Source organism: Cygnus olor, chromosome 3 (assembly GCF_009769625.2).
Source record: "Cygnus olor isolate bCygOlo1 chromosome 3, bCygOlo1.pri.v2, whole genome shotgun sequence".
In the NCBI taxonomy this organism is placed as follows: Eukaryota; Metazoa; Chordata; class Aves; order Anseriformes; family Anatidae; genus Cygnus; species Cygnus olor.
Genome location: NC_049171.1, coordinates 26610028 through 26622477, shown reverse-complemented (window position 1 = coordinate 26622477; position 12450 = coordinate 26610028). Strand labels below are relative to the sequence as shown.

At 37.0% G+C, this 12450-nt stretch overlaps 1 protein-coding gene across 1 annotated transcript in view; it reads left to right on the top strand.

The window, feature by feature from the left end:
* Positions 1-12450, top strand: part of LOC121067794 (dystonin-like) — a 301338-nt gene that overhangs the window by 147217 nt on the left and 141671 nt on the right. The window contains 9 exon segments of the mRNA XM_040552644.1: positions 6782-6894; positions 7026-7132; positions 7520-7639; positions 8215-8284; positions 8287-8309; positions 8393-8459; positions 8462-8519; positions 11207-11300; positions 11645-11799. Of these exon segments, the coding sequence (XP_040408578.1) occupies positions 6782-6894; positions 7026-7132; positions 7520-7639; positions 8215-8284; positions 8287-8309; positions 8393-8459; positions 8462-8519; positions 11207-11300; positions 11645-11799 (807 nt within the window).

Below are 12450 nucleotides of genomic sequence, written 5' to 3'. Positions count from 1 at the left end.
CTTCATCGTCTTTTTGGTATTCAGACACTCCAAGGAAAAGTATGTGATTTATAGTTATTCTGTAGATTGTACAGTGTGGTTGAGGTTAAAAGCTATGAGCTTTTTCCTATTTAAATTTTATCATAGGCAAAAATTGGCAAACTTGCTATACCAGTATGGTTTCTGTAATGATGTTTATCTCATATTACAAAGAGAATGTAAAATCTGGCTTTAAAGATGGTGAAAAGAAGGAACAAGATCCTTTCTAGTTTCATTCATGCATATAGCAATCTTGAAACCTTCATCACAACCCTACCGCCAAGTTATGATCACGTTTTGTTAGGCATTTTGCTAAAGCTGAGCTCCACATTTAACTAATAGGACTTTGATCTTACAATGCCTCAGTTGTGTCTTTATCTAGACCAGTAGATATGACAAGTTACGGGTAACGTTTTGCTGTGCTAACGAAGGTGGGGCATGAGGCTTCAATTTTTTTCACTTTAAATTTTTTTTTAAACTCAGTGCTTGTCAAATTAAGGACATACACAATAGAATGAATAATCTGAATTATCTGCATGTATTGTTAGGAGACTAAGTTAGGAAATAAGGAAAAACAGTCCTCACATGCCCTTCTTTTTGGTGCAGTTAAAACATTCTTTTCCAATTAGAAGTTTTAATAGAGCACGCTGGGATATCTGTGGAATAGACAGGAAATGTATTGGTGGTGTCCCTTTATTACAGTACTTACAGGTCACCATCAGTTGAATTTTTTTTATTTATTTTTTAATTATTCAACATACCTGAAAATTTAGAGCAAAAATTAACAAAAAGATACACAAATGAGGGTGGCACAGTCCAGCTCACATGAGAATTTTACAACTCTTGAGGGCATAAAAAGACATGATTATTCATCTTTAGAGGCACTGAATGAAATCTGTAGGGGCACATAAAATAATGAATGGTACAGGCATTCCTGCCATGACAACAGAAAAGAAGACAAAAAGAAAAAAAAGCGTACAAGTCATAATGATTATGTGAATAAGTTAGCACAGTATATCATTGAGTCCTAGGGATCTTGTAAAGTCTATGGTTGAAGAGCCATTTGTTAGTCTTGCATTTGAGGTTACATGAAATACTGTCTATATTTCCCCCCAAAACATGATATTTCTGATAAGTAATAGAATATTCATGTAAATCACTTCAAAATGTCTGTGTGAATTGACCAATATCAAAGGATTTTAGGAGTACTTTTCACCTGCTTTCACCTTTAGACTTCCAGTAAAGTGCTAAAAGATGAGCTACTAGATAAGACATATCATGCATCTATTTAATTTTGGTGGTAAATGTTTGGTAGCCTTTTTGACTTTGTTTCATTAATTGAATGAGAAATTAATTCTTCAAGAAGTCATAAGCAAATCTTCAATAGTCATTGTTATGAAGTCTCTGAGAGCTGGTCTCTGCATTTCAAATGTATAGCCATGCTTTTTATTTCTTATGTTTCTGAGATGTGTCAGTCTCAAAACATGTGTGCTTAGTGAGGCGTAACATTTCATGAGGGCTTTGCAACTATCTGAACTTCTACTCAGTACAGTCAATGGAGTATACAGGTGGATTTGGATCCCTCTAATACTCAGATACTGGATAGCTTGCTAGGTAGGTTGTACTGGATCTGTTGATCGCTGACTGTAACGAAATGTGTATGCACACTGGCAGGTAGACACCTGAATTTAGGTGTCTGGATCTGGAGCTGAATCCCACTCCTTGTCACCTTCCTCATCTGCATATACGTATAAGGGAGATCTTGGGGTCTCTTAGGCAAGTATAAAAGCTGGGTACCTTCAAATCCTTCTCTTTTTTTGTCATGTCTGGGTGAATTTGTTAAACTTAATAAGAACCAAAACCTGTCCCCATAAACATTATGTTCTACAATTACTTATCTTGTGAATGTTCAAGGCTGATTACTGATGATAAGACCTGGCTGTACATTATTGTGCACAAGCCTTTCTTCTGGGCAACTCCACCCCATAGTGTTGTAACTAGAGATTAAAACCTGTCTGTCCTCTCACCGCCTATTTGCTCTGAAGGATAGATGCAGCCAGTTCTTTGTTTAGATACTCCATCACACTTGGCTCCCTGTTGTATCTTTCATGTTCTGTTTTCTAGCTAACCTAAGGAATAGGAAGGAGTTACTATAAGTAATAAACATATTTTGCTTCATCATCTCATCTGTGGAGTTCCTGGGAAAGTAACAGATGTTTAGAGAGAGAGAGTTAAAATTTCAGTTGTTTTACATAGACATTACTTATCTTCTAATTCCTTTGTTTGCTACCTTTCTGCTATGAATCAAAATCTCTAGATAATATATTTCTTTGGTTCCTTCTAAAACATGTGGTGAATCCTGTCTGATGGAGAAGTCTCTCTATTCTTAAGGGCTTTTTAAAATGGCTATGTATTCTGTGGTCTTTGTTTCAGTAGTTCTCCCAACCCCGAAAAAAAGCATGCCTTTTTCTGGTATGTGTCCCTTTCAAATGTCTGTGAACAATGAAGCAAAGAATCTGTTTACTTTTATAGGCATTTTCTAATTACAGCAATGGAAAAGCTAACTAGGCTACAGAAACACATACATCTGTACTCTGCGTCTTCAGTCCTGTTTTCTCTGTGAGTTCAGCTTGGAACTTACTGTGTTAATTTTTACGCTCAGTAAGCCAGGAAAGAAACATCCTTTAACACTGAGCATTACTCAGACACCATCCAGATTTTTGAACAAAGCAAAGTTGTGCAGATTAAACAGTTTAGATTGTTCATGTAAATAGCTCCAGGATTGTCAGAAATCCTTTTAAACTCATTAACCATATTTTCATGTAGAATATTGCTCAGATGTATATCTATAGTAATAAAGTTAAACGTTTTAATTGGGAAAGTGTCATCAGGGAACAGTGAAGAGAAGGATGTAGTTTTTTCATCATCGACTGGGAAAATAAAAGTTCAGCCAATTATCTTTTTCCAGTTTGAAATATCAAATCTCATTCAAATCTGACCTTTTGGTTTAACGGACAAATTCTTTAGTTTCTAGTTTGGATCTTGAACTGTTTTACTTGGTACTAAGCTCTGACTATGGGAAAATCTGTGTGTCCAACTTCCTTTATGATGCATAACTCTTCCATTTCCAGGAGCATTTGCAGAGTAGAAAGCTTAAACATGATACATGTAGCTCTTTCATTAAAAAACAAACCTTGTTTTTTATGCTCTTATGCAAATAGTGATCACTTGCTTCTCTTTGTGGTGCTATATGTTTTCTGGAATTGTTTGGAATGTGGTCAGTTTCCTAGTTGAAGTGGCATTAACCACACCTTTTTTTCCTCAGTTCTAATACAAATTAAGTCTAATTTCTAACACCTACTCTAAGACCTGGAATGGCAGACACCAAACATTTTATGAGTTAAACGATTAGTGACTCACTGCGTGGAAAGCAAACACCTTGACTTAGGTGGGGCTGTAGCAGGAGCATCTCTTTTGCATGGAATGTTCCAAGTCTCCTTGTGTTTGGGATGTTTATGTGTGCTTTTGGATGGCAAGGGCCCAGCCTGCTGAAAAATCTGCTGTAAGATGACTCACAATATTATGACAGAAGTTAGAGTCACTGTCTTTTACTTGAAAAGGATTTAATTTGTCCTTAACTGTATATAAAACCACCTAATTGGGCTATGCAAATTAATATAAAATTCAGTTATATAAATGACAAATAAGTCATCTACAAACCTTGCTTATTTTCTCTTCTGCCTTAAAAATTAAAATGTTTTCCATGATGGGTGATGCTGTTAAATCTAGTATTTACCTTGATTAAGACAACTAAATTAATACAATTAAATTGTATTAGGTTACTCACCATACCTGCAATTAATGCAGTTTGCAGTATTTCAGAATTCACCTGAGAAATGAAATATTGAAGATACTGGAAAATATTTGTGAGGCTTCCTAATGCAGCACCACAGAGCACAGCACTGCTGTGCACAACCTGTGCTCAGTAACATCGATCCTTCAGAGGAGGATGGGCATCGGCGATCACGGCACTGAGATCCCTGCGAGCATGCTCAAAGGCAGATTCCCAGGCACTGAGTTAGTGGGCACCGCTCTCTGCAGGCTTCCAGCAGAAAAAAAAGCAATTGTTGGTATTTAAAATCATGAGAAAACACTCTTAAACAAAATGAACAACGTGGCAGTTCTTGATTTCATAAGCCCTGATTTTGGATGAGTTTTCAGTGGTTAAGAAAAAGTCTTTTACCGAGAGGTCAAAACAAAACAAAACAAAAAAGAGGTACCCTCCTCTTTTTCTCTATGCTTTGCACTTTCTTTGGCAAGTACCAGGTGGTTTTGCATTTAAGTCATACCTGTCCTTTCCTTTTTATATGCCATCAGTGGGCTTCTTCTCAACCAGCTGTTGAGCCTTGTTTCTGCTTCACAAAACTCAAAGGCAAACACTAAGACATAGAGAAATGTTGTCTTGTATAGTATTTTCTGGTAGATCAAGACTTGAGACAAATATAGACTAGTAAATCTAGGTCAGAATGCTCTGTGGTAAGTATATAATTAACTGGAAATAGTGTGGTATCCATTGCAAGTTTCCATTGTTTCTTAAGGGGAACTTGAATAACTCTGGCTGGTGTGAGTTGCAGGGATGGGAAAGTGTTTAAAACGGGAGGCATCTCACAGAGGATGCTGTTGTTAAGTTTGGGGTGAAGCCACAGCAGCTACCCAGAATGATGTCTAACACAACCGATGACAGTTGTTTTTTTCTTGATTTTTTTTTAACCTGTGTCACTGCGAGAAAAGCCTTACCTCTTATCACCTAATTTAAAGCTTTATTCCAAAGGAGATTCTGATGTCAGAGCGCTTGCAGTTTGCAGCTTGTTTTCTGGGAATAGACGAGGCTTTTTCAGCAACTTGTCCTTTCTTGTTCTGAGAGTTGGCAATTTTACAGGCAGCATAAATGACGCCTGGGCCATTGCTACCAAGCATGAAACCAATGTGAAGAAAGCAGGTGAAAAAAATAACGAAGGCAACAGTGTATGCTTACAGAAACCTGCTTATCTCATAAAAACTATGTTGTGAAAGCAACCTTTATTATTCGTACCATCTCTGTTAATGTTGCTGAAATAGGGACGGACTGCTCCATTTCCTTTTCTACTGTTGTCTTTAATTTCTCCTGGCTTCTCGGTACTGCTAAGTTTAACAGACAATAATGTTTCATGGCATGTTTTCACTGCAATGAAATTCAGAGAATAATGGCATGAGCTTGATCACGTTCCCGCTAAGCATATTGAAAGCGGAAACTCCCGCTGGTTTTAGAAGGATTATATTTCTTTTTACACCGCTTAAGTTTTATTATTAATTAAACATTCTTTCAAAAAAGAATAGGTGCAGTTTTAGTATCTGTCTTACAGACCTGTCTTCTACAGAGCACAAGGACAGCAGTGATTCTAAATGTGTGGAAAGAAATTTCTACTTACAGTACCCTTATAGTTAATTTAAAGACAAGCTTGTATTGATTTTTCTAAAGCTAATGCCATTTGGGGATCAAGGCAATCTGGGGTATCGACAAATGAAATGTAATTGTTAGTTTTGAAAAATGTAATTATTTTAACAGGATTATTTCTCTCTCTTGTTTTGCAATTATTTAAAGATTCTGCTAGGTAAAACTAAGAAAGTAGTTATTTTACTAAAGTTTATATATATATATTTTTCTTCTGTTTTAGGGTTTTGTTGTTGGTTTTATTTTCCCCCAATGTGGGTCTGGTTTTCAGTAGCTTAGAATTTTAGTAACAAAGTTTTCAGGGCCTTGTGACTGTTTGGCTTAAGTGGGATGAGTTTTGTGCTCAGTATGTTTCAAAAATCCCCTTTTCCTTTTACTTGATGTGGCTAACAGGATTGCAGCTAGTGCAGAAGGCAGACAGTAACGCCGTCTGCACTGAGAACTGCAAGATCTAAAAACCTGGCATCACAGAGCAAACCTAAAGGATAGTATTAATATTTAATTAATTTAATTTGAATTTTGCATCAATTTAAAATATTAAAGTAGTGATGTTGGTATAGGATAATATATACAGACCTTAAAACTGTGTATAGGTGGGTTTTGCTTAGGACAAGTATCCTATTAAAACAAAAACGTTGTGGCTGGCAGTAGAGTTCAGAAGGAGGAAGGTGGGGAGGTGCTAGTGCGTGGGGCTGAGGGTTGTCCACAAGAGAACTGGCAGCAACATTTATCTGAAAGCAGGACTTCGGTGAAGTTTGAACAGGACTTCATCAAAGCCCAGTAAGAATACTTGCCTCCAGGTTAAAGGGATGTTACTGTGACCGAGCTAATTTCCGTATGGATTCTGACCAGAAATGTGCACTGAAGAGTTTGGTGCAGAATGCCTATGATCTTGTAAAGGCAGTAGAATTGAACTTCTACATATAGATGGGTCCTAAGAGAAAAGTGAGCTTAACCTCCTCAAGACCAGTGGAAAGGACAAGGCAAGACAGTACAATGCATATGAATAAATAACATAAGGGATACATAAAAAGGGTGGTTAGAAAGGTCAGCTGGTAGATGGAAGGAAGAACTGACAGTATTGTAGTTGTCTGCTGCTTGTATTTATCACTTAGTTCTGACCTCAGCTCGTTCACATATTTTTAATGAAATCCTTTTTTGATGAAAACTGTGTTACTGTATCCTTCCATGGTTTTGGATTGAATTACTAACGCTGCACTGATTTAAAACTGGAAAAGAGTTGTAATCAAGTATTACTGTTTTTTGTGGCAGGCCGGACCTGATAGACATGAATACCGTTGCTGTTCAAAGCAACCTTGCAAATTTAGAACATGCTTTTTTTGTAGCAGAAAAACTCGGTGTTGCCAGACTTCTGGATCCTGAAGGTAAGATAGCTGCAAAGGACTTTGTTGCTAAAACCCTAGCAGTAAAATAAAGTCCAAACTGCTGGTTGTTGCGCATTTGTGGGCATCTTTACAACTATGTTGTAAAGTACTGTTCTGTCTTGCTCTTCTAGATGTTGATGTTTCCTCACCTGATGAGAAATCAGTAATAACTTATGTGTCATCACTTTATGATGCATTTCCCAAAGTACCAGAAGGTGGTGAAGGCATTGGTGCAAATGTAAGTAGGAGAAAAATACGCGTGCAGTGTGCCAGCATCATAAATGATTCTTGGTTCAGCTCTAGAATGATACCTGGATCTTCCATAGTCCACGTTCTTACTTTCCAGTCCTACTTTTAGACCTAAGTTGTGCCTCTCTGATTCTTACAAATTTGAAAACAACAAAATCTATGTTTTCTGTGGAATATTTGGGACTAACATGGAATAGTACAACATGAGGTATTTGGAAACTTTAGGTGAGGTGTAATGAGCACGTACATGTTTCAGAATCTGGGGTTTAGAAATCTCTGTTCTATGTGTTTGAAGTCCTCAGACTTCGAAGGTTAAACAAAGTGGAGTTCTTGGATGATTTTCTTTGATCTGTAATCTGTGTTGGTGCTTTGGTAGGATGTTGAAGTCAAATGGGTTGAGTATCAGAATATGGTGAACTACCTCATGCAGTGGATCAGACACCATGTTACAATAATGTCTGACAGAACGTTTCCCAACAATCCTGTGGAGTTGAAGGTAAGATATGGCATCTTAGACTCCTTATTGGAATGGCGCTTTATCATACTTACTTAAAGCATGGTTGAACAAATGAAGTGCCTGTTGATTTCTACAATCAAATCAGCTGTTAGAACAGGATCATCATAGCAATATGTTTTTATTAAGTAGTTTTTAGGTGACCTTTGCAGGATTTCTGACATGCAATGTTAAAAATGTTAGAGATGGGATAGGTGGGTCTATAGATAGATTTTAAACCCTTGTTAAGATCTCCTTAGATAGTTTTGTAAGCTAGATTTAATTTTTTTTTTTGAATAATAGGAGGAAAAATGGTTATCAGTGTGAAGTTCACTTGTCTGAAGCTCACTTGAAAATCTACTCCTAACTTTTCAAAGGAAATAAAAGCATGTTAATATGTGAATGATCAAAGCAAATCTTTAGCTTGTCACAGATCATTTTCACAAAACTTATGTCGAACAATATTAGAACATAAGCTTATAAAGAATCTTATAAAAGAACCTTAATAAAGAGGGTTTAGGGAGTAAGGTTATATCACTGTAAGTAAAAGTTGATTTTTTTTTTGTTTGTTTCTGCAGGCACTTTATAATCATATTTACAGTTTTAAAGAAACAGGAAATTCCACCAAAGGAGAAGATAAATCAAAAATTAACGTCTATATAAACTGCTGGAGGTAAGTTTAAACATTGCATTGAAATACATAGAAAAGTTCCCTTTTTGAAGGCTTAAAATAACAAGTATGTATGATTTTTTAAGGTCTGGATAGAATTTGGACGCATCAAACTTCCTCAAGGCTATCATCCAAATGATATAGAAAAAGAATGGGAAAGCTTATTATTGCGATGCTGGAAAGAGAGAAGACCCTTCGGCCTGAAGTAGAGAGGTATGCTAGTGAACATCTGACGGGATTGGTTAACATATCTTCTGTTATTTTACCCTGTATTGAAACCATGAATGTTTTATTCCATTGTAATATCCACGTATTTTTTCTATTTCTATTCCTGTGAATAATTTTGATTTTGTTCAAAGCCTGAACGTCTCTATGTGTTTTGTAGAAGCAGGTCCAGATATACTTGGATGATCTCAGAAGGTCGTAGTGAATGGTACATGTGCCTCAGATCGTCAAAGCACTTAAACACAAATATACCGTCCTCTTGTACAAATGGTCAGGGCCAGGTTGATACCACTTCATTGTCTTGCTTGGACTCTATTTCATATAAGCACACCCTCATTCTTTACACAAAATGTGTAATTCACTTGCACTGATTGTACTCAAAAACACACAAAGTGTTCAGACATGCAAGTGCATAGTAGTCTTCCATGGCAGAGGAATGTGTGACGCTGTTTTGTACATCATTAATAACGTACCAAGCATGTTTAAAATCTTAATGCAGCCTTAGAGCATTTCTGCTTTTAATGGTACCTCTTTTGAGTTCTGTGGGCAGAAACAGACGCTACCATTGATTAATTCAAAAAATCATTTTATTTAACCCTAAATTAAAAGATTCTTTGGGCTCCTACCTGGCTCTGTGTTCATTCTGCTTAAATTTAAGCATCCAAAGGAGACACCTAAGATCTAAATCACTTTATAGAGAAATCTGGCACTGACTTTCGAGTGACAATAGGGTTGGGCACCTGTAGTAGGTGTGAAGAATCCAGACCACTGTGTAGTAAGTCCTCAGAAAGACAGATTTTAAGAAAGAGAAGATCTCAAAGAGCAGTGAGTTGATTAGATACGGATCATGCTCACAAATATGTGTCTTCCTTACAAAAGCAGGAGCATGACTGAAATAGCAGATTCAATGGGAGGTACTGATTTACAGTATCCCTGTGGTAACTGCTATCGAAGAGATTCCTATAGAGGAATTCAAAGTTATCCCCACCATGTGGATCAGAACACTGGAAAGCAGTGGTGGAAATAAGCCTGCTAGATCTTGTAGGCTAATCTGTTCTAACATGCCAATGGCAAAGTTAGTGCCTGCCTTCACCAAAAGGAATTCTATTCATAAATTGCAGAAAGCTGGATTATCTTAGTTGGGAGTGTATATAAATGACATTAGTTTATTTATTTACTAGTCAGATAGGTGGAACACAGATAAATATAAATGCACATAAACTCCTTCCCCATATTTCAGGATTGGTGAACACACTTAAAAGTGACAGATTGTAAAGTGATAGTCAAGCAAAAATGTGACCTTAGCTAATAAAGAAATTTGGCGAGCCACTAAAACTTTACCTCCATGTCTGGTGAATACATCCAAAAGTATCAACAGAGACAAACAGCATGTGGCCAGACTGATGGGTGGGATCGAAGTTAATACGATGTCAGTGAGGAGAGTGCCGGACTGAGTTCCAGTTTGCAAAACTAGCAGGGTTTGAAATTGCCACAGGGGTGTGTCTGTGCCTTTGCCATGCTCTTCTGCTTGAACGCAGTCATGTATGTTGTGGGTGAGGTTTTTAGGAGGTGCTAAAAGCAGGAGGTGAATTACTGAAGAATTACCCAAACCCTCAAATCCAAGTTAAAATATAAACTTAAGGGCAGTGATCAGAGTTTTCTTATTTGTTTTGTGGTCAAAACAGTAAGAAGCAATTAGCTCTGAGTATGGAAGAAGTTAAAGGGAAATTTGCAGGAGGGATGGATTAGTGGACAGGGCAGTTAGTAAACATGCATACTTGGACAGTGGAGTAATGATGGTGGGTTGGATGGTGTACAGGTGTCCTAAAATTAACTTGGTAAGAGCTGATTAACTGTGATATTCCTGCAGTTTTTTTTGTGCAGTTCCATTTTGAAACAAAAGGAATCAGCCCAGCCTGAAGTTTCTACACCATGCGTGGAGCGTGGAGTTCTGACTTTGGTCCTTCTTCAAACTTTTCATTCAAGAGTCTGAGAAACAACTTTAAAGACTTCTTTAAATTCTTATTTGGCTTGTAGACATTTTGTGACACTTAAATAAAATATTTGGTGCGTCTGTTTCCTAGAGACGCCCTAGTGTTACTGCCTAGTCTGTACTTGCAAAGCTTTAATGCAAGGTTAGGAAGCCAAAGTGAGGCAGCATACATAGCCCCAGGTAAAATACTTTGAAGAGCTGGCAGATATTAATTACTGGGTTTTGAATATGCATTACTGAAGCCTATTTAAAGAAGGAGTGCTAGGTGTTTCAAAAGCCAGTAGTGAAATTTCATCCCTAGAAGCTGTACATTTTGTAGGAGTTTATTTTTTCCATTTTTCAGCAAATGTAAACAGCCAGAAGGACCGTGGTCTGGATGTGAAAATGAACAGCACTAGTTATAGCTATCATAGCAGCGATTCGCTGTTTAGCAACAGTACTAGTGCTCGAACCAGCGTTGACTCTAATGAGAATTTTCTTCTGTTAATTGTGGTCCCACATTGATTAAATCTTGTATAAGCTTTGGTAATGCACCTTAGAAGGAAACAGGTAACTTGGCATATATATCTGTGCTCTGTGGTTGCTGGGTTTTGTTATTCTTTGTTTTTTTGAAGTCATATATGTATAGTAAATATAAATAGCATTAATAATTATTTTTCCAAAATTCCCTGGCATCACCTAGGTTGGAAATGCTGCAGCAGATTGCAAACAGAATTCAGCGGGACAGCCGGAGCTGTGAGGACAAACTGATACTTGCCCGGAATGCTCTGCAGTCTGTAAGTCATCAGTGATTTTACTTGTCTGTGTTCATGAACTTGCTGTAATGGGATGGCTACTTCAAATAAACAAATAAATAATAAAAATCTTTAGGATTTTAAGTGCATACTTAATAACTGATACTTTTGTTTTTGCTGTACCGTTACCATTAGTTTATCATTTCTGCAAGAAAATACCAAAAATTACCTAGAGTGAGTTCTGTTAAATTTTTTCTTGGTAGTTAGATAAAGTTCTTTACAGTTGTTTTAAGTATAGAAAAAAAGTTTTAAAAAATTAGGTTTCTTACAGCTTATTTCTCTTTGGTCTAGCTGCAGGGCTTAATGGCTTTCTTTTGTTCATTCAGGACACCAAGCGATTAGAGTCAGGGCTTCAATTCCAACACGAAGCAGAGATAGCTGGGTATCTTCTTGAATCTGAGAACCTTCTCCGCCAGCAAGTGATTGATGCCCAAATTCTTATTGATGGAAAATACTATCAGGCAGACCAGCTCGTGCAGAGGTACTTTACAATATATTTATATCAATAAATAAATCTCCCAAATATGGATGCCCATTATGGACATAATTTTCAAATCTTCATGTCTGTGGATAAGCTTCAGTCTGTCACTTGGTACCCAAATAAAGGTTCCAGGTGGTTACATCGCCCACAACTTTGTTGAAAATGAGGAACTGTTTGTGATCATCTGTGAAAATGAAGTAATTCACAAAAACACCACGACTTAAAGTTTCCTGATATCTGAGTGTAAAGATGTTAGCTGGTTTTATTGCAGACAAAATGGTTTTAGAATTCACTAACTTTGGCTTTAAAAATGGAGGTGAGATTTCTCACGATAGCTGTAGGTATCTTAGCAGGTAGTAAGAGGGGTAGCATTAGCTTACGTGTGTCACTGTGTACAGTCTTAGGAGAAAGATACGTTTAAGCAGCATAATTCAGTTTTATGAAGAAGTAGCTCCAAAGTTTGTCAGGATTCATTCTGGATGGGGTAAGATCAAGTATATAGCAGCTATTTAGCAGCAAACTGCAAGTAATTTTATCTACCACAACATGTAGTATCTTGTATAATTTCTGCTCGGGTGATTGTTCCCTGGTATTGTGTATGGTACGCCCTAATGCCCATACCATGCTGATTTTTTGTGTCATTGCCTGACT